We start from the raw sequence: 23,052 nt of genomic DNA on the forward strand, positions 1-23,052 counted from the left end.
ACGAATTATCGCCTGAATACGTTTCTTGCATTTCATTTTATCTGTTTCAACTATCGTGTTATAATTTCATGTACTGACTCGTTCCACGACCATGGAGACTTCTCCTTAATTTGGTCCCACGGAACAATAAATACATAAAAAAAAATAAAAGAAGATGGATCCCAAGCAGATAAGTGCAGACTGAGAGCAACTTGCGGATGGGTCAGTGTCCTGAGGAATTGAAGCACAGAGAGCCAGAAATAGATAGGAGAGGTGTGGGGGCTGTGTGGTGAGACTGTGGTTGCTGCCTGGCCAGGGGCTAAACAACGTGCTGGAGTCTGGGATGTACTGGGGGCTCCCACGTCAGCACGCTGCTGCAGCTCTCAGAGTGACGTCAGCTGAGCTGACAGCCACAGAGAGACAGGAGAGCTAAGCAGTACACTACCTGATGGAGTCCGGCGTGTGCTCGCGCAGCACGGAGGGCAGCGCCCCCAGGTCCCCGTGCTCCTGCAGCGCGCACAGCGGCTCCTCGGCCGAGCAGACGGCCAGCGTGCGGCACACGTTGCTGTCCTGCAGGCTGGACAGCCAGCCGCACTCGCGCAGGAACTCCTCCCTGGAACACACCACACCACACCGTAGGGCAACCACCCATTACACTGAAAGTACAAGAGTCAAAAGGAACTGCGTAAGAAGACGTCACTCACATCTAGTTTGTACTGCACGAATTCGTAAACAGAGAGAGGAAGTAACTCCGTGACCAAACGTGTACTCACTATAAGAAATATTAGTCTCCTCTGCAAAGGAGCACCCCGGCCGACCTGGTGCCTTACAGGTGGTGTACAGCTGGTCCCATCTGGTCACGTTATCATACACCACTTTGTCAATTATGCGCTCGTGTTAGTCGGCAACACGGGTCAACGTACAAACCGAGAGAAAGTAGCAACCGTGTTTGGGCGTACCAATGACTACAGCGAGAACGAAGCTCCACGATTTCTTGATTATCAATGCCGACTGTCCAGTGTGTGTACGGGGATTGCTGTACCACTCGCTGCAATGAGGTTGTGGTGTCACCGCCAGACACCACACTTGCTAGGTGGTAGCCTTTAAATCGGCCGCGGTCCATTAGTATACGTCGGACCCGCGTGTCGCCACTGTCAGTGATTGCAGACCGAGCGCCGCCACACGGCAGGTCTAGAGAGACTTCCTAGCACTCGCCCCAATTGTACAGCCGACTTTGCTAGCGATGGTTCACTGACAAATTACGCTCTCATTTGACGAGACGATAGTTAGCATAGCCTTCAGCTACGTCATTTGCTACGACCTAGCAAGGCGCCATTATCAACTGCTATTTATCTTGTGATGCATGTACCTTCAGACCGATGTTCACCAATTATGAATTAAAGTTAAGTATTCAAGAAGCTACATACTTTACTTGCTAGTCTCAATTACTTTACCTGTTCCAGACCTCACGCCAGCCTCCGTGAGCTTAAACGCGTGCCTTTCGGCTTCCCGTCATAGTGGATTGGCTGTCTTGCCAGTCCACAAAAGAGGAACCTGTGATCGCAAATACAGGGTGATCAAAAAATCAGTATAAATTTGAAAACCGTTGAAAACCGAATAAATCACGGAATAATGTAGATAGAGAGGTACAAATTGACACACATGCTTGGAATGACATGGGGTTTTATTAGAACCAAAAAAATACAAAAGTTCAAAAAATTTCCGACAGATGGCGCATCATGTGATCAGAATAGCAATAATTAGCGTAACAAGGTAAGACAAAGCAAAGATGATGTTCTTTACAGGAAATGCTCAATGTGTCCACCATCATTCCTCAACAATAGCTGTAGTCGAGGAATAATGTTGTGAACAGCACTGTAAAGCATGTCCAGAGTTATGGTGAGTCATTGGCGTCGGATGTTGTCTTTCAGCATCCCTAGAGATGTCGGTCGATCACGATACACTTGCGACTTCAGGTAACCCCAAAGCCAATAATCGCACGGACTGAAGTCTGGGGACCTGGGAGGCCAAGCAAGGCGAAAGTGGCGGCTGATCACACGATCATCACCAAACTACGCGCGCAAGAGATCTTTCACGCGTCTAGCAATATCGGGTGGTTCTAACAAAATCCCATGTCATTCCAAGCATGTGTGTCAATTTTTACCTCTCTATCTACATTATTCCGTGGTTTATTAAGTTTTCAAATTTATACTGACTTTTTGATCACCCAGTAGATCCCAGCTGCTAGTGTAATGACCATCAGGTGCAAATCGGGAATAGCTGCGGTAAATAAATGGGAAACTGGGAGTAAAACGCACGTAGTGGCCATTTGTAGTTGGGCACCTTGCAACACACCATTGGCTACACTGACACGCGGTGCTTCACTCCTTCTGGAAGTAAAAAAACGCAGATTTTGGAAGTAACTGGTTAGAGCTGTATCCTTTGGTCTAACGGCTCGAAAACTGCCTCTTTTCTAACGATCCAAGGCGCCGAGACCACTGACGACTAAAAGAGACGTTTAAGTCGCAATCTGGAAGGTGCAAGTGCACTGCAAGTGTAGTGTTTGTATGCGGAAGTTATATCCGCTGATCTGTGCATAGAATTTACAGATAACAACGTGCATGTTCTTCAACGTCGTTGCAGCGTGTTGTCCAGGACTCGAGACTGATAGAGAAGACCATTTAACAACATCTCCGAATGGTACTGACGAGTGTAATTTGATATAATAGGATTTAATCTCATGAAATGTACTGTTGTCGAAGTAAATGTTGGTAGATAAATTTTTATTTCGTGTCTCGAGAAGGAGAACATAAGAAATAATGAGCAAATTGACTGGAATAAAAATTTGTGATTATATTAACAAATATAGGTGCAGTTAAAAATAGACAGCAATACGAGATGAAAGTATAATTTTTTAGTATCCGTCAACTAAAGGCAAAAGTAGTACTGTCTTTTTTGTGACTTGCAGATCATTGCATTTCCCCTGCTCAGTAAAATCATTATCAAAATACACTGAACTGACGTTTGATTAGGCGACAGCTACAATTATCTATGATAGAAACACTTATAAAAGAACCAATGATAATTATGTCTCAAGGGGATACTCAGCACAGAAGGAACAGAACAAAATGCCATACAATAAATGAAAACTATGTCTCAGCTACATGATTCGTCTTTTCAATTTTAGCCTACGCTTTCTCCTTCCTGCTATGCAAAATGCGGTGGGAGGATGCAGCTGATTTATCAGGAATGAAACGTCATTTATCAAGAATGAAATGAGTATTCATTTCTACGAAGGGCAAATACCAAAAAAACGTCAAACGTCGTTTAACTATGGAGCAGAGTGCAGCCACCTCCAAGTTGTGGCTCGCTTCCGCACCAATGACGGCAGTCACGATGTTTCTGAGGCCATCCTCAGTCTGAACAGGCGGCTGGCGGGGGTGATGAAGACTGCTGGCCACGCGCGCGGGGAGCAAGCACAGCTAGCAATTTGCAGCATCGTTCTCAGAGCTGATCGGGGTCCTTCGGTTTGGAACAGAGTGGAGGGTCTCAACCAAGGGCTTCAGCGGCTCTGTGACGGTCTAGGCTGTAGATTTCTACACCTGCGTTGTGGTATGGGGATTTGTAGACACCACCTGATAGGTCAGGGGTGTACTACGCAATGGAAGCAGCTACTCGGGCAACAGCGTTCTTAAGGGGTGTGCTGCGATGAACGCTCGCCAGTCGACGTGCAGCAACGGAAGTTAAATGGCGTTCAGAGTAAAGACACTTCGACTGCCATAATTTTATCAGTAAACTGTCGAAGTATTCGTAATAAAGTTCTCGAATTTACTGCCCTCCAGTTAAGTTCTCGCACTCACATTATTCTTGGGGCCGAGAGCCGGCTGAAACCGAAGTGGAAAGCTCTGAATTATTAAGCAAGTCGTGGAACGGACATCGGAAAGACAGATTAGAGGCTATAGGAGGGGTAGTGTTAATTGCAATTGACAAAAACATTGTCTCTATTGAGGTCAAAGTTGACTGTGGCAGTGAAGTTATCTGGCCACGTTTAGCAGGTGTCGGTGAAACCGAGTTAATTGTTTTTACCGGCCACCCGATTCTGAGGACAATTCTAGAGTCATTCAGATTAAGTCTACTGTCAACAGCGCGTAAATAGCCAGATCATGTAATACTAGCTGGAGATGACTTCATCCTACCGATTATAGACTGGGATGTCTCTGGATTGACTGTGGGGAGTATAGACAGACAATCGAGAAATACTTTTGAACAGGTTTTCTCAAAACTATCTTGAGCGGCCACCTCGGTAGTCGACACGTATCGGAAATATTTTACATCTTGTAGCTACAAATACGTCAGAACTTATCGACAATGTCAGTACAGAAATGAAGACTAGCTAAAATGACGTCATTACAGCAACCATGATTACGAAAATTAATAAATTAGTGAAGAAGGCTAGGTGAGAGTTTCAGCTAAATGGTTCAAATGGCTCTGAGCACTATGGGACTCAACTGCTGTGGTCATCAGTCCCCTAGAACTTAGAACTACTTAAACCTAACTAACCTAAGGACATCACACACATCCACGCCCGAGGCAGGATTCGAACCTGCGACCGTAGCAGTCGCATGGTTCCGGACTGCGCGCCTAGAACCGCGAGACCACCGCGGCCGGCAGAGTTTCAGCTAGATAGAACAGATAAGCAGTTGTTAGCATCTCACTTAGACAGGAAATTGACATCACTTAGATCCATTAAGATGGACGTAGAGGAATTATGAGCAAAGTCCGCCGTTGTCCTCTAAACACATAGACGATTTAGTGGACAGGGTGGGCCGCAGTCTGCTGTTGTTTGTTCATGATGCTATGGTGTACGGTAAGATGTCGCAGTTGATTGACTGTAGAAAGATACAAGATGGCTTTGAAAAAATTTTCAGTTTATGTGATGGATGGCATCAGGTACTAAATGTGGAAAAATGTAAGTTAATGCAGATGAGTACGAAGAACAAATCTGTAATGTTCGGTTACAGCATTAGTAGTGCCCTATTTGAAAAAGTAACGTTGTTTAATTATCTGGGCATAAAGAGATATGATATGTCATCTGTTCGGCTTGAACATGAACCTTTCCAAAACAAAAGTAATGTCCAACAAATGAGTCCCATCTGGAGATGTGGAAGTCAAGGACAGTGTATTAGAAGAGGTCAGTGAATATGTCTATATTGGCCAGATTATAAATATGAAGGGAGACATAAGGCCAGAAATCTATCTACTCATCAAGCTTGGCTGGCAAGCATTTGGGAAGAATTCAACAGGATTCAGATCAAAAATGCCAGTAAATCTGAATAAAGCAGTATTTGATCAATGCATTCTTCCTGTGATGACGTATGGCTGCGAGACATGGACACTGAACTCATTTACAAAAGGGAAACTTAGGACAGCACAGAGAGCCGTGGAGAGATCAATGCTGGGCTATACAAGAAAGGATAGGAAAAGGTCAGATGATATCCGGTCTGTGACGAAGGTTAATGACATCTTAGAGACAGTAGGCTCCTTTAAATGTCAGTGGGCTGGCCATGTCGCGAGAAGAAAAGACAGCAGATGGACGAAACTAGTACTGGAGTGGAGTCCGAGAGAGTATTGGAGGCCTAGAGGAAGACCACCGGGCAGATGGGAGAAAGATATCAAGAAGATCGCTGGTAACACCAGGCAGAGAACTGCCCAAGACCGTCCCACTTGACTGCTGAAAGCCTGCCTGAATCGACGACTCGAAGAGGCAACATCATTTAATGATTGAATTGGCTGATGATGATGATGATGAAAGTGATATGAAGTAGAACGAGCATGTGAGAACTATGATAGGGAATGGTCGACTTTGGTTTATTGAAAAAATTTTGGGAAGTGTGGTTCATCTAGAATATAGGATGCTAATACGATCTATTCTTGAATACTGCTAAAGTGTTTGCAATCCGCACGAGGTTGGAAGGCATCGAAGCAATTGAGAGGCAGGCTGCTAGATTTGTTACTGGTTAGTTGGAACAACACGTAAGTGTTACAGTGATGCTTCGGGAACTCAAATGAGAATCGCAGGAGGACAGACCACTTTCTTTTGGAGAAACACTATTGTTAACCTTTAAATAACGGGCACTTGAAGCTGACTGCCAAACGATTCCACTCCCGCCCCATATATTGCGCGTAATGATCATGACGATAAGATATGATAAATTAGGGCTCATACAGAGGCGTAGAGACATACTTATCCTTTCTCTCTGTTTGCGAGTAGAACAGGAAAGAAAATAACTAGTAGGGGTACAGGAGACGCTCTGCGCAGAATCTACGTACATGTGGATGCAGCTGTAGACTGACCTGGTTTGCTGGCTGCAGCCCCGCCACAGGGACTTAACGAGCACCAGCCTCTTCTTGTGGGAGCTGGTCAGCCCGTTGAGCTCCGGCGCTCCGTCCGCCTCGCAGAGCAGCACCTGGAACACAGGGTCACACCGGGTCAGCCACCTGCGACCAGAGTCAAAGTCAGAGTGGCCCCACACTCAAGGAGTGACTGCGGGGCAGCAGACGCAGGAGTGAAGAGGTCCGAGTGGAGCTGGTCCGCCGTCGCCTTCCTCCGACCCGTTACGAAGTGCCAGGTGTGTATCTGTGTGGTGTGGACGACAGTGAGGGGTGTTTGTGGGGTGTAGTATAGGGTTTGTGCTGTTATGAGTGAGAGGGGGGGAGAAGCTGAAGCCCGGTGCCGGCATCTCGAACAGCACCGAGGAATCCACTCACCTAACGTCCCATCTGATGGGCAGATCACCACCCATAGTGCCAGATGCCTCACTTCATCAGACACTGTGGAGACGTTTGGCATTTAATGCAGGACACTGCCACAAAGGCTGGTGATCAGAAACTTAACACCGACACATCTCCTGTCCTTGCCGGTCAAATACTTGCATTGGCAATTTCATCCGCCACCAGGATTCGAACCGGCTTACCTCCGTGTCGATGGGCACCACGCAGGCGTGCGTAAGCGATTTCGGTTATGGAGGCCGGTTCACCCGCATTCATACGAGCATAACTATCATTTTTTTGGAAATAGCCACATTCGACTGCGCAAGAACATTAGTTGGTACTTAAAGTCACTGTCACCTGATACGCCAGTTCATCTGCCTAGGCAACAGATCATTCACTACTGACTTGCAGGCGAAATTAGTTTCATTCAGGTAGCCCTGGTGTGCGTTAATGTTACGGGCTTGATCGGAAACGATTTGACACCATAGAATGAAATTTTCGGTCTGCAGTTGGGTGTGCGCTGATATGAATCCCTCTGGCAGATTAAAACTGTGTGCCGGCCCGAGACTCGGAACCTTTGTCTTTCGCGAGCAAGAGCTCTACCAAATGAGCTACCCAAGTTCTGTGAAGTTTGGAAGGTAGGAGACGTGGTACTGGCGGAAGTAAATGTGTGAGGACGGGTCGTGAATCGTGCTTGGGTAGCTCAGATGATGGAGCTCTTGCTCGCGAAAGGCAAAGGTTCCGCGTTCGAGTCTCGGTTCGGCACCCACTTGTAATCTGTCAGGAATTTTCAGTTTCACAACCTATCACAGAAAGAGCGCATAAGTCATTGTCCTCTGCAGTCGGTCTTTGTCATGCTTCTCCTTCTCACACTCAAGACACAGTTGTACAATGACCAGTTCGACCTCTTCCACTAATTTCAGTGATCATCCACAACAACACAAAGACAGAATCATACGACACAAGTACCCATCAGAGTCAACCACATGATGCAAATAAACATGATAACTATGACAGTTGTAATCGGATGTCCGTGAGGCCTTTAGCGCCTGTACTGAAACTGAGAACCACTCAATTAAGTTCAAATATGTTCCACAACATTTCCAAAACAAGAAACACCGCTCAGTAAGGGAGACTGTAAAGGAAGAGCACGTATTTTACAGTAATTGTACACTGATCTGCCAAAACATTATGACCACTGGCCCCACATTTGGAACGCAATTAAGCAGCGATTATGAGTGGCACGAATTCGACAAGTCCTTGGTAGGATTCCGGGGCTTTTTGGCAATAAGTGATGTGGCCAGTTGTTTTATATTTTATTCTTCTCTCTACTCAAAGGGGGACTGACGTTCCAAGTTAACGCATTGCATTTTGGTAGGCGTCGATAAGAAATATGCAGGTTCCATCCAAAACTTATGAATATTAAAGGAAACAAGAGTTATAATCACTTTGATTTATTACAATAAAATGAATATTAAATAGTGGTGACCTGTGGAAACATTAACATAATACAATAATTGACAAATAAAGAACTGAATGGTAAGTTGTGGCAACTTTAATAAAGTTGGCATATCTCACATAGGAGTCAGGGGGGAAAACTAATAATCTCGCAATAAATTTGCTTACCATTCCAGAATGCCAGCTGATTGTCGTAAGGTTTAATGGAAGTAACTCATATTACAGAAAGGATAAGCGTCACACCTGTGGGAGGGGTTGAAAGCAAACTTCATTACTGACAAAAAGCAAGTCTTCGGAGGGAAACTTGAAGTAATTGGATTACGAAAAACTTATTCGAATTCCCCCGTACCTCGTCCGCTGCTGCAGCATGATCTCACTGCAGTATTGGAGGTGATGGTTCAAGTGGCTGCAGAATCGATCACTGGTGGAACCAACGACCCTCGCCAGCGGCGAAACGTTTGTGAGTCACCGGAGCATCGGATCAGGAGGCTCTGTGGCAGCCTCCAGGCTCCAGGCTCCAGCTCTTGACCCTGATGTGAGTTTAAGTGGTCTACTTTCCCACGTGAGTTCCAATCGAATGTGAAGTAAGAGGAAACCTCACATTTACGCATTTTCCATCTCTCAGTATTTGACTGGATCGACTTTGAAGGCTTCCGATGGCCGATCAATCGAGCTGCTCGTGCCAAAAATTCGTTTCCTTTTCCTGACTGGTTAACCGTACTATACCAAAAAGACTTACGTCACACTCTATGTGTCTCTCTTTCTGGCCAATGAACTATCATTTTCTAACGTAGAGTTTGTTTATGTTAGCCATTAGCGGCAGGTTTCTCATAAAATAAGTATTGTTTTCTGCAAAGTGAGAGCGTTTGGTGGTCTCCCACAATTTCAAAGGCCCAGGACGAAGTGTTCCATATCACTGAAACGTTTATCTTTAGTTTTCCGTGCTTTTCTGCGGAAACGGCTAGCTATCGCCATCTCCCGTACAAAGCAGCGTTCCAGCTAAAATACGCGAGCTATCACTCAATTTCCTGGTCTGTACAACGTTTTCCCCATGCGTTTCTCTGCGGGAGATGCTTTCTGCGTTTCTACACAATGGCCCGTCTTCCTGCGGCGCTTCTGCGCAGTGACTGCCACTGTCCAGTGGGACAGTGATCCCTCGGACCATCCCTGGCTGCCTTTCCGAGAACCTCTCCCTGGGGTGCGACTCTCTTACTGGGCTTCGGCCGGTGCATGTACCTTCTCAATGCCTCTACATTTCCCAACGCTACATCGCACGCAAATCTGAAAGAAGATTAAGAGAACAGCAAGATTGCTTCAGTTATCTACTGACAATTACTAGTATCATGATATATCAACTCTAGCAGGAGTTTAACGTAGATCGCTGGAGAAATAAATGATACCTAGCGACTGCAAAAACGGGCAAAAACTCCCGTTTTCAAAAGAGGGCCGTAGGGCAGATGCACACAGTTATAGACCTATATCGTTGACGTCAATTTGTTGTAGAATTACGGAATATGTTTTATGCTCAAGAATTATGAAGTTTTTGGAGTAAGAAAATCTCGTCTATAAAAATCAAAACGGATTCCACAAAGAAAGATCTTGCGAAACTGATCTCACTTTGTTCCTGAATGAGATGCATAGCGCTGTAGCAACGGTGTTCAGCTTGATGCCGTGTTCCTTGACTTCAGTAAGGCATTTGATTCTATCCCACACTGCTAGTTCATGAAAAAAGTACGAGTTTATAGAGTATCTGACCAGATTTTCGACTGGATTTAAGACTTCCTTGCAGACGGAAACTCAACACGTCGCTCTTAACGGAACAAAAACGGATTATCCCAAGGACGCCTGGTGGGCCAGTTATTTTTCATAATACATGTAAATGATCTAGTAGAAAGAGCTGGGCGCTCTCTATGTCCTCAGATGATGTGGTTGTCTGTAAGAAATTTGCAACTCCAAAAGACAGTAACGACCTCGAGAAGGACTTACAGATAATTGTTGAATACAGCAGGCTCTGACATTTGACCCTAATGTAAATAAACGTAAGAAGCTGGAAAAGAAAGCCATTAGTGTACAACCACACTGCAGTGACAAACTAATGGAAGCAGTACCTATTGTAAAATATCGAGGAGCGACTGTAAATTAGATGATCATATAGTACAAACAGTAGGAAAAGTAGATACCAGATCGATATCAATAGGAGCAATCTCAAGGAAGTATAAGTCATCCACGAATGAAGTGGCTTATAAGGCTCTCGTTCGATCGATTCCTGAATATTGTTCATCAATATAGGATCCTTAGCAGGAATGGCTGATAGAAGAGGTAGAGAAGATCCTACGAAGAGCGTCGCGTTTCGTCACGGGATTGTTTACACGGCGCGAGAACGTTATCGAGGTGCTCAACAAACCCCACTGACAAATGTTAAAAAAGGTCCAAATTGCTCTGAGCACTATGGGACTTAACATCTGAGGTCATCAGTCCCCTAGAACTTAGAACTACTTAAACCTAACTAACCTAAGGACATCACACACACCCATGCCCGAGGCAGGATTCGAACCTGCGACCGTAGTGATCGCGCGGTTCCAGACTGAAGCGCCTAGAACCGCTCTGTCACAGCGGCCGGCTGACGAATGTTAAAGGGAGACGTTGTGCATCACTGAAAGACTTACTGTTGAAATTTAGAGACATTACTTCTTCCCACAAAGATCTCGTGGTAATGACGATGAAGAGAAAATTCGCTGAATTAGAGCCAATACAGAGGCTAACCGACAATCACTGATCGCATGCGCCATTAGCGAGTGGAATGTGGTAGGGAAGGTAAGTTAGTGGTACCACAAGTAACCTCCGCCACACACCAAAACGTGGCTTCCGCAGTATGATGTAGATGTAGCGTCGTAAATTATTTATTTCAATTAAATCGTACTTTCATTACTGATTTGCATATGCGGCCAGACTGTGTCCGAAAAACATCCCGTCAAGGTGTCTACACACCGGTCATACATTACTGGCCAGTGGGTTGTGGGCGTGGACCTGGCTCCGGAAAGCGTCCCAAATGGGTTCCATCACTTTCGGATCAGGCTAATTCGGTAGACATGACACCAGCGTGAGTTAACTGTCGTGTTCGTCAGACCACTACGGCAGATTCTGGCCCAGTAATAAAGACAGTTATTCTGCAGGAAGGTCCTGTTGCTTTTACGCAAGACGTCAGAAATGAAGAGATGCCGCTGATCAGCAAATAAAGTTCACGTAGTCCACAGCAATCACGAAGCCTTCAATGCAGTAATCCACGCGCTTTCAAATCGAAACTAAATACTTTCTTCATTGGTCACTCCTATTTTGTTGAAGAGTTCCTTGAAAAATTAAGATGATTCTGTTGTTATATTGTTGTCTGCGTTTACTTAAACTTATGGTTTGACTTTTTTTGGATTCATAAACATTTCATTTTATCTGTTATTAATTGTGTGTCGTAATTTCATGTACTGACACGTTCCATGACCTTGGAGATTTGCTCCTCAATTTGGTCCTCCGGAACTAGACGTGTATATAAATCAATAAATACTATCATTGGCCTGATGAGAATCCAGATGAATGTGCGCCACAGCACAGTTCTGCCACCCTGGGTCGGCGGGCACGATGTCACCTGCCGGCCACTGGCCGAGTGGTTCTAGGCACTTCAGTCCGGAACCGCGCTGCTGCTTAGGTCGCAGGTTCGAATCCTGCCTCTGGCATCGATGTGTGTGATGTCCTTAGGTTAGTTAGGGGACTGATGACTTCGGATGTTAAGTCCCATAGCGCTTAGAGCCATTTGAACCATTTTTGAACGATGCCATCTGTTTACTTGGATGACGGTCCGTGCACACATGAGCATCGACCTGGTGAACATGAAACATGACTAATCCGACCTGGCGACACATTTACATCTACCCACACTTCCTCGCGAAGATCCTGTATCCACTGCACTCATAAAAGACGATGTCGTTATGTCAACAGGTGCGGATCTACTGTGGCGCCCCGTGTACAACAATGTGTACTGAAAGGTGTGCTCCGAAACACGTGTTTCTTCCACAGCATTGCACTCTGCCGTCAGACTTGCACAGATCACCACCTTCTCTATGTTACTGAGAGGACGTGCCTCCGACCTCGAAGTAATGTGTTGACCCGTGGAGTGGACGTCCAGTAGCTTGTCACCAACTCCTGTCTTCACACAGTTTCCACACTCGCTCGCGACTCCAGCTAACAGCGCCTGTTCCCAGTCGGTAGGCAACATCATAGTTGCTCGTTATGTAAATTTAGCCGGCCGTTGTGACCGAGCGGTTCTAGGCGCTTCAGTCTGGAACTGCGCGACCGCTATGGTCGCAGGTTCGAATCCTGCCTCAGGGATGGATGTGTGTGATGTCCTTAGGTTAGTTAGGTTTAAGTAGTTCTAAGTTCTAGGGGACTGATGACCTCAGATGTTAAGTTCCATAGTGCTCAGAGCCATTTGAACCTTTTTTTTGTAAATTTAAGGTGGAGCGGGGAAGAAAGAAAACGAAAGGAGAGGTACTAATTCCATCAGCTGTATCGGGAATTTATGCCGAATCAGCGGCGACGAGTGAAAATGTATGCCGAACCGAGACTCTAAACCACGACCTCCTGCTTGTTAGGCAAGCGCGTTAACCACTGTGGCACTCCAGTGGCACCTGTCGGCAGTCACCGTCTATGTTCTCCACGCTCGCTAATTCTAGGTTCCCGCTGGAGGTGGAGGTCGAACGTAAATGTGCATCCCCACCGAACGTTTTAGATTCATTGCCCATCGAGGCAAATCGATTTCATGAATGCGTGGTGTCCATTTTTTCGGATATCTCCCAAGGAACAGACACGACGGCTTCATACAATAGTTGTTTAGTCAGCGGATTTCGCCATTTGTGGTCCATACCGTCGCTAGCAAGACATGTCATTCGTCTCCACTCCGCTTCTATTCTTTCCTTTTCGCATCACATGCTTACATCGTGATCAGGCAACATTCAGTCACCCGGGAGACAGTGGTCACGCTTTTTTGGCTCATCAGTGTTTACAATTGAGTAATCACTAAACGGGCAATGACACTAGACTAAAATGTTTGCTGTTGTTTGTACAACGTAGATAATTTTTAATCGGTTGTTACACTCGCCTACTCGTGAATTACAGTTGTAGAAAGGTACTCAAATAATCTGCAGAATATAAATATTATATCTGTTATGATGTGGCTCATGCAACAGCTCTGTCAATGAGCAGGATCTTCCATTCTGAGTAGAAACCGTGCCTAATAGTAGGAAAGCAGATGGCAGTGACCCCATCAGCTGAGTCCCTCGTTGTAGCAATGATGTTCCGTGAGTGAAGGACGTACAATACAGCTCGGATACAGTTGGGGAGGGAAGTACTTGTACTTCAGAGAGGAAATGAAACGGGAGAAATGAACTACCCGTGCGTTTCTCCAACTCCATCCAGTTCCAGAGAATAACAGGATTAACTATAGCCACTGAGAAACTATGTGTGATACTGTCCTATGCTGCTCGACCAGCAACTAGCTGCTTCGAATTCTGGTGGTAGAAGAAAATCTGTTACCGGTATTTGGTAACCAAGATGGGGCACCATAATTTTCCCGAAGAATATTCTTTACGCCATTATTCTAGTTCAGATTCCAAAACTCTACATAGTATTTCATGGAGAGTAGGTGTGTCATTCTGTTGATAGTGATACTTAAGTGCAGTACTTTGTTCCTCGGTGACATGTTGGCTACGACCTAGTGCCAGGTTTCAGCCTGTGCCTCTCTTTCATCTGTGTCTACTCAACAATACACTAGAGTGCTCTTACAGTCAGACTTGTAAACCTGAGACGCTATAATGGATCACTGGAAGAACCAGCAAACCAATTCAATTAAGAATTTGGCAATGAGTCCATTTAATTGGCAGTAACTGACTTCAGAACAACAGAATTTCCGTTCAGTGCTCTAAAGGTCAAATACCCACTTTTCAAGGAAAGTGTATACACAGAGACAAGCTGCCATGTGCATCGCTAATTACACTGATCTCGGCACAGGAGTAAACCTCTTTAAGATTCCGTATTGTGAGCAACGTTTTCTAACCACAGACACGCGGTTTACGTGTTGTGAGACACTGACACATGTGACAATGCCTTACCAGGCAGTCCATCATCTTGCAACGAAACGTGGCCTTCCTGGCCTCTCGTTGGATCGGACGAGAACGGACAGAAACCCTGGTACGCGTAAGATACGCGAAAGGCTGCTGACGAGTCAGTAGCGGGCGCACATACAGAAACAAGGTCGATTAGTGTATACGAATTGTTATTGTGTGCAACAGAAACACCACTGTGTGAAGTGAGTACCGATTACAACTCTGCAACGTGTGGGTAGAGAAGTTACCTTTGACAACTACTGCGACCGTGAGACGCACTGTCTCACCCTCGGCATTAAAGTCATTTGGGGTAGCTTTATCTGGAAGTGTCGCGAAGTAATCACAAATCTGTAACGTCTAAGCTCCGGGCAGCCATAACCCCACAGACGGTTGCTCGCTTTCTACAGACCACACCTTGCACTTCCACATGTCCAGAGTGTGGTCTCGTGAATGGTGCCCGCTGCCACCCTACTGCAGGTCACATATCAGTCAGTCTACAGCCAGCCGTTCTTAGCGCAGGTGCAGTGCTGGCGAATTGGACAGCACAGGCGCGGCCCTTGTTAGTAGCTTCCTCTGCGGTAACATAGCAACACTGTTCTTAGTGCAGGCACATTGTTGTCAATTTGGACAGTGCTGGTGCAGCCCTTGCAAGTAGCTGCCTCTGCAGTAACATAGCAACGCCATTCTTAGCGCAGGTACATTTTTGTCGAGTTAGTCAGTGCAGGTGAGGCCCTTGCAAGTAGCTGCCTCTGCGGTAACATAGCAACACTGTTCTTAGCGCAGGTAGATTTTTGTCGAGTTGGTCAGTGCAGGCGAGGCCCTTGCAAGTAGCTGCCTCTGTGGTAACATAGTAACGCTGTTCTTAGCGCAGGTACATTTTTGTCGAGTTGGTCAGTGCAGGCGAGGCCCTTGCAAGTAGCTGCCTCTGCGGTAACATAGCAACGCTGTTCTTAGCGCAGGTACGTTTTTGTCGAGTTAGTCAGTGCAGGCGTGGCCCTTGCGAGTAGCTGCCTCTGCGGTAACATAGCAACGCTGTTCTTAGCGCAGGTACATTTTTGTCGAGTTAGTCAGTGCAGGCGTGGCCCTTGCGAGTAGCTGCCTCTGCGATAACATAGCAACGCTGTTCTTAGCGCAGGTAGATTTTTGTCGAGTTGGTCAGTGCAGGCGAGGCCCTTGCAAGTAGCTGCCTCTGCGGAAACATAGCAACGCCAGTCTTAAAGCGGGCAGATTGTTGTCAAATTGGGCAGTGCAGGCACGGCCAGTGCAAGTAGCTGCGTCTGCAGTAACATAGCAACGCCATTCATTTCACTGACACATTGTTGTCGAGTTGGACAGTGCAGGCACAGCCCTTGTAAGTAGGTGTCTCTGTGGTAACATAGTAACATTGTTCTTAGCGCAGACACATTGTTGTCGAGTTGGACAGAGCAGGCACGGCCAGTGCAAGTAGCTGCCTCTGTGGTAACATAGCAAAGCCGTTGTTAGGGCAGGCATATTGCTTTCGAGTTGGACAGCACAGGTGCAACCTGTGCAAATAGCTGTCTCTCTGGTGACATAGCAATAGCCGGCATCCCCACATCAAATACCTGCATGAAGGCCCCACGCCAATCACGCTATGCCCTAGCAGTCTCGTCTACGACTTCGATACCAGTGATACCACGAGGCCACACTATTCGTTTCACCACCATCAGGATTTCAACCTCAAATGTAACTGGACTACCCAAGATATTCTGCTTGATGGCCCAAGAACCTCGGTGTCATCCGATGCTAAAAAAACGTCTTGTCTGCTCTAGATCATTCACTGTTGTGTAGCATTATTATTTGTCGGCTTTTCTGTGGAACAGGCTTCTTGTCCACTTTCGCCTGCTGTCCCCATTCACAGTCACAGCACAGACGTTCTTCGTTCTGCTGACACGCGAACATTTCACACAGAATGAGGATTAGAGGAGAGAGGGGAATGTGAAGCGGCCGTACTCACCATGCCGAAGCTGCCCTCGCCGACCTTCTCGACGAGCCGCAGGCGGTGCCTGGGGTACTCCAGCAGGTGGAGGCCGTCCGCGGGCGGCTCGGCCCCCGGCAGCCGCAGCGTCGTGAAGCAGCCCGGCCGCAGGTGCTGCTCGCAGCGGCCGCTCTGCAACCAGCCAGCACGGCACACTCACTGCACGTCGCGGAGGCTTTACCTGGCGCTCAGCGCATTGCGGGGGAAGCGCCGACAAAATGTTACTCTCATTGGTGTGTACGTTTTATGACATGGGCGATTTAATATCAGACTTCTGCAGAAACGTCATCGAAACAATTTCGAAAATTCCAAAAGGTGACACGTGACAGAATTATCGCACAATCGGCTTAACAGCTCATGCGTCCAAATTGCTGACAAGAATAATATACAGCAGAATGGAAAAGAAAACTCAGGATCTGTTAGATGACGATTAGTTTGGCTTTAGGAAGGGTAAAGACACCTGAGAGCTGGCCAGAGTGGCCGAGCGGTTCTAGGCGCTACAGTCTGGAACCGCGCGACCGCTACGGTCGTAGGTTCGAATCCTGCCTCGGGAATGGATGTATGTGATGTCCTTAGGTTAGTTAGGTTTAAGTAGTTCTAAGTTCTAGAGGACTCATGAGCTCAGAAATTAAGTCCCATAGTGCTCAGAGCCATTTGAACCGTTTTGACAACTGAGAGGCAATTCTGACGTTGTGGTTGATAATGGAACCAAGGCTAAAGAAAAATCAAGGCACGTTTATAGGATTTGTCGATCAGGAAAAACGTTCAACAATGTAAAATGGTGCAAGATGTTCGAAGTTCTGAGGAAAATAGGGGTAAGGGGTAAGCTATAGGGAGAGATGGGTAATGTACAATATGTACAAGAGCCAGGAGGGAATAATAACAGTGGACGACCAACAGTGAAGAGCTTGGATTCAGAAGGGTATAAGACAAGGTTGTAGTCTTTGGCCCCTACTGTTCAATATCTACATAGAAGGAGCAATGGTGGGACTAAAAGAAAGGTTCAGGAGTGGAATTAAAATTCAAGGTGAAAGGATATCGATGATACGATTCGCTGATGACATTGCTGTCCTGAGTGACAGTGAAGAAAAATTACATGATGTTCTGAGTGAACAGTCTAATGAGCACAGTACATGGACTGAGAGTAAATCGAAGAAAGGTGAAAGTAATGAGAAGTGGCAGAAATCAGAACAGCGAGAAACTTGCCATCATGATTAAGGGTCTTGAAATAGATGAGGGTAAGGAATTCTAGTACCTAGGCAGCAAAATAATAGTACTGGATGGAGCAAGGAGAACATCGAAAGCAGACTAGCAGTGGCAAAAAGGGCATACCTGGCGAAGCGGAATCTACTAGTATCGAACATAGGCCTTAATTTGAGAAAAAAATTTCTGAGATTGTACGTTTGGAGCACTGTATTGTACTGTACTGAAACATGGGTTGTGGGAAAAAAGGAAAAGAAGAGAACAGAAGCTTTTGAGATGCGGTGCTATATAAAATGTTGAAAATTAGGTGGGCTGACAATGTAAAGAATGCGGAGACCCTCTGTAGAATCGTCGAGGAAAGGAATGTACGAAAAAAGTAACAAGAAGAAGGGATATAGCGGTAGGAGATCTGTTGAGACATTACTGAATACTTCCCGTGCTAGGAGAGGGAGCTGTAGACGGTAAAAACTGCTGTAGAGAAAGACATATATTGGGATCCATCCGGCATATAACTGAGTACGTGGTCTGCAGTTGCTACTCTCTGACATGAGGAATTCGCGACAGGCCATATCAAACCAAAAGTGAGTGAGCCGCTTGTGTGCTCAAAACAGGGGGAAAGTATCACCTGAGGTGTAATATTCAACAGTCCCCATTCTTCTGGTTTCAGCAGATGAAACACTGGAGTTACTCAAGAAATCTGAATCAGCAACTCAAAAACAAAGTTACGTAATATTTGCTTGTTCGTTTGTTAGTCAGGTAAACGTCTCATACGAATTGGAATCCTCGCGGCACAGTACAGCAGCATGTCACTAGAAGAACCGAAACAGGGTAGCGCAGACCATCTCAACTGCACCTCTCCAGTTTGGTTCCTCTAGCGACGTGTTAAAGGCACTGCGCCGCAGGGATTAGACTGCGTATTAGGACAGCAGCCATTAAAAATATAAATGAATAAAAGGAAGCTTTCTTCTCAATACGATTTTGAAAACTTTGACTACGATGGGGATACTACAAGTACGTCAAAAATGCACTACTTCCATTGCGAAAACACAATCCACTTGCCAACGAACAACTACCGACAATACTGAAATGAAAATAGTGCGGCGGTCGCGATGACCGAGCGGTTCTAGGCGCTTCAGTCCGGAACCGCGACACTGCTACGGTCGCAGGTTCGAATCCTGCCTCGGGCATGGATGTGTGTAATGTCCTTAGGTTAGTTAGGTTTAAGTAGTTCTAAGTTCTAGGAGACTGATGACCTCAGATGTTAAGTCCCATAGTCTCAGAGCCATTTGAACCATTTTTTTTTAAATAGTGCAAACTGGAAAGTATACAGTTAAGTTCTTTCACTTTCCGCTAAATAATTCCGCATATTGACTCTCACTGTTTTACGTATGGGGGTCAGAACAGGAAGATGAATCACTCACACTGACAACATACGTGTTGTGGCCTTATACACAGTGTCTTTCACAACTCCTATTACAGGCTTCTAGGAGTTCTAGAGGGCACTTAGTACACAAAATAACGACAGTGAAACCTTATCCGTCCGCAACTCGTGGTCGTGCGGTAGCGTTCTCCCTTCCCGTGCCCGGGTTCCCGGGTTCGATTCCCGGCAGGGTCAGGGATTTTCTCTGCCTCGTGATGACTGGGTGTTGTGTGATGTCCTTAGGTTAGTTAGGTTTAAGTAGTTCTAAGTTCGAGGGGACTGATGACCATAGATGTTAAGTCCCATAGTGCTCAGAGCCATTTGAACCAAACCTTATCCAGAAATGTACCATGTGGATGTAAAATAAGTTTGGAGGTTTGATGACAGTCCACTATGGGGACAGCGAGCTGGGACCCGCGTGACCCATTTGGTGATGCTGCACAGTGTGCTCGTCTGCTTCCACACACAAACGATCCACGGATTCTGGTTTTCGTCCGTGGAGCGCCACGGCCAACGCTCCAGGGTGCTAACGGACCAGTTTCTCGCAGCCATTGTTACAGCTGTACGAAAATGGTACGTGATGGACTGAGGTGATTCGAAAAATGTGGACGGTGTATGTCTTGTGCTGCTGTACCATTCCTATCCTAACGTGAAGCGGAAACTTTAAAAGAGATCTGACCTTCAAACATATTTCATATCCAAAAGGTGCATTTCAGGAGGTGAGTTCAGTTTCAAAACGTTATCTACCAAGTGCCCTTTAGAACGTCTAGAAACCTGTAATAAGTGTTGTCAAACATCATGTATACAGTTAGAATGAAAAGTTTGGACTCGTGCTGTGTTTTATAATCAAAAAAGAACGGATTTATCAAAATAGTCCCTTTTCACATCAATGAACTTTATCAAATGGCTCTAAGCACTATGGGACTTAACATCTGAGGTCATTAGTCCGCTAGAACTTAGAACTACTTAAACCTAACTAATGTAAGGACATCACACACATCCACGCCTGAGGCAGCATTCGAACCTGCGACCGTAGCAGTCGTGCAGTTCCGGACTGAAGCGCCTAGTACCGCTCGGCCACAGCGGCAGGCCCCCAGACTTCGTTTTTTTCCTTCTGTAGCTACTTCCTTCCGTATGCTGATCTGCTTCTCTCCGAAAATCCTCCACTTTGTGTTGCTTTTCTAAAATGTGGCTATTATTTGTTTACGTCCATTCTAATTCCAGAGTTTATCGTGTCTTTGTCACTTTGTGAAGCATGTGGGTTTAGATTTGTAGTTGCTTACACCGAAACTTCCGGATGACAGGCACTCAAATCGGTACCAAATGTTGTGTGTCGATAGAGTATCTTCCGTAACCCAGATTTAGTTCGTGTGGTGTCCTGTCGGCTGGCCGCTGTGACCGAGCGGTTCTAGTTGCTTCAGTCTGGAACTGCGCGACTGCTACGGTCGCAGGTTCGAATCCTGCCTCGGGCATGGATCAGTGTGATGTCATTAGGTTAGTCAGGTTTAAGTAGTTCTAAGTTCTAGCAGACTGATGACCTCAAATGTTAAGTCCCATAGTGCTCAGAGCCATTTGAAGCTTTTTTGTGTGTGTGTGCTGTCGTCCTGTAGAACATGAGTAAACGTTAAGTAAAAGTAACACCAAAACTACAGAGCACAGGCAAAGCGTATCTGTGGGTAATAGTTTTGTAGATCTCCCATGGGTGAGTTGATAGAGCATAAGGTCGCCATACCCTAGGTCCCGCGTTAAAACCTCACTGACGACAATTTGTTTGAAGTGTTCACGCGTGAAACTGGGAGAACATTTTCCTGACATGTAATAGGACTTTTCGGAGTGGTAACACCAGATCCCATCATATGACTGAAGTTAAGTGCTGTCGGGCTGGGATGGATGACGGTCCGGTCTGCCGAGCGCTTTTGGTAAGCGAGGTGCACTCAACCCTTCTGAGGCAAGTTGAGGAGCTACTTGACTGAGAAGTAGCGGCTCTGGTCTCGGAAACTGACATACGGCCGGGAGAGTGGTGTGCTGACCACATGACCCTCCGTATCCACACCTAGTGACGCATGTGGGCTGAGGATGACATGGCGGCCAGTCGCTACTGTTGGGCCTTCCTGGCCTGTTCGGGAGAAAATTAGTTAGTTAGTCGGTATGCCCTCTTGGCAGTCTGTCTTCGCTTAGCTAGTTGAAAGTATCAAACCTATAGAGTACATTTGTGCAGATGGGTGTGGCGTTCTGTCGGACATGTGCGACAGAACGGACGCCATTCGTGATGCTGCAGCTACTGCATTTGTAGTTTCGCAAATAAACATAAACAGTCACAACAACACAATAAAGAAACAATTGCATCATACGTGCGAAAGTATTAATAGTACCATATAACACTTTCGCGCTTAATATAGTGAAAAAATATCATCGTTGGGGTTTGAACCCTTGGCACGACGATCTAACGCCCGACCATCCACGGAAGCTAGGAGTGTTAGTTACTTACAGTTGTGCTTTTCCAGCGCTCCGTAATTTTGGTGTTACCTTCAATTTGTGAATGCCTCCATTCTGCTGGGTGATATCACATAGAGCGATGTAAACCGGAGTTTTGGTTGATTCTCTATCGGCATGCAACATTTTGTACAGATCTGAGAGTCTGACACCTGGGATCTGGGTGTTAATATGCTGAACATCTGCCAGGTTATCTGTTATTATGCATGCCGTATGTGTGTACCTAAAATTGCAGTTGTCGTTTCCTTATTACACTAGTTAGCTTTGCCATTTATCAATAGTGCTATCTTTTTTATCGTAATTTGTAAGTTAACTTTAGATCCCAGTATTCACCTTAGAATTGTTTACTTTTTCCAGTTATCCGTAATCTCCAAACCTTGTTAGTTTCAGTGTTTCTGCTGCATACAGTGTTTCTGCCCTCACCACTGCGTGATAATGTCCTCTTTATTGTTATCGTTGTTTAGGACTAAGATACTCTCTTTCAAGTTCTAAAGGTGGCAGGGGTAAAACACAGGGAGCGAAAGGCTATTTGCAATTTGTACAGAAACCAGATGGCAGTTATAAGAGTCCAGGGGCACGAAAGGGAAGCCGTGGTTGGGAATGGAGTGAGGCAGGGTTGTAGCCTCTCCCCGATGCTATTCAATCTGTATATTGAGCAAGCAGTAAAGGAAACAAAAGAAAATGTCGGAGTAGGAATTAAAATCCTTGGGGGAGAACTTGAGGTTCGCCGATGACAGCAAAGGACTTGGAAGAACAGTTGAAAGAAATGGACAGTGTCTTGAAAGGAGGATATAAGATGAACATCAACAAAAGCAAAACGAGGATAATGGAATGTAATAGAATTAAGTCGGGTGATGCTGAGGGAATTAGATTAGGATATGAGACACTTAAAGTAGTAAAGGAGTTTTGCTATTTGGGGAGCAAAATAACTGATGATGGTCGAAGTAGAGAGGATATAAAATGTAGACTGGCAATGGCAAGGAAAGCGTTTCTGAAGAAGAGAAATTTGTTAACATCGAGTATAGATTTAAGTGTCAGGAAGTCGTTTCTGAAAGTATTTGTATGGAGTGTAGCCATGTATGGAAGTGAAACATGGACGATAAACAGTTTAGACAAGAAGAGAATAGTAGCTTTAGAAATGTGGTGCTACAGAAGAATGCTGAAGATTAGATGGGTAGATCACATAAGTAATGAGGAGGTATTGAATAGAATTGGGGAGAAGAGGAGTTTGTGGCACAACTTCACTAGAAGAAGGGATCGGTTGGTAGGACATGTTCTGAGGCATCAAGGGATCACCAATTTAGTGTTGGACGGCAGCGTGGAGCCAGTGCAGAGTGTGAGGTTAAGAGTGGGAGGCGCTCACCTTGACGATGTCCGTGGCGGCGTAGTAGTTCTCCGGCTGGCCGCTGGCGGGCGAGTCGCGGCCCGGCTGCGGGGGCGGCGGGGGCGTGGCGCCCCCCGCGAAGCGCGCCGCCTCCTCCTGGAAGCTGCTGACGCTCGCGCTCGGGAAGTCTGCAACGAGAAGCGGCGGATGCAGCCCGCCGTCACTCATTAAGCGGCAGCTAGCGCGGATGAGCGCATTA

The 23,052-nt window shown here is 46.1% G+C and overlaps 1 protein-coding gene across 1 annotated transcript in view; it reads right to left on the reverse strand.

Annotated features, from left to right (window-relative positions):
• The window catches only part of LOC126481698 (discoidin domain-containing receptor 2-like), a 337,607-nt gene that overhangs the window by 46,604 nt on the left and 267,951 nt on the right, over nucleotides 1-23,052 (reverse strand). The window contains exons 11-15 of the mRNA XM_050105647.1: nucleotides 22,918-22,981; nucleotides 22,833-22,875; nucleotides 16,333-16,485; nucleotides 6,334-6,446; nucleotides 425-592 (exon numbers count right to left, since the gene is read on the reverse strand). Of these exons, the coding sequence (XP_049961604.1) occupies nucleotides 425-592; nucleotides 6,334-6,446; nucleotides 16,333-16,485; nucleotides 22,833-22,875; nucleotides 22,918-22,981 (541 nt within the window). The remainder of the gene's footprint in view (nucleotides 1-424; nucleotides 593-6,333; nucleotides 6,447-16,332; nucleotides 16,486-22,832; nucleotides 22,876-22,917; nucleotides 22,982-23,052) is intronic.

This window comes from Schistocerca serialis, chromosome 5 (genome assembly GCF_023864345.2).
Source record: "Schistocerca serialis cubense isolate TAMUIC-IGC-003099 chromosome 5, iqSchSeri2.2, whole genome shotgun sequence".
Lineage (NCBI taxonomy): Eukaryota > Metazoa > Arthropoda > Insecta > Orthoptera > Acrididae > Schistocerca > Schistocerca serialis.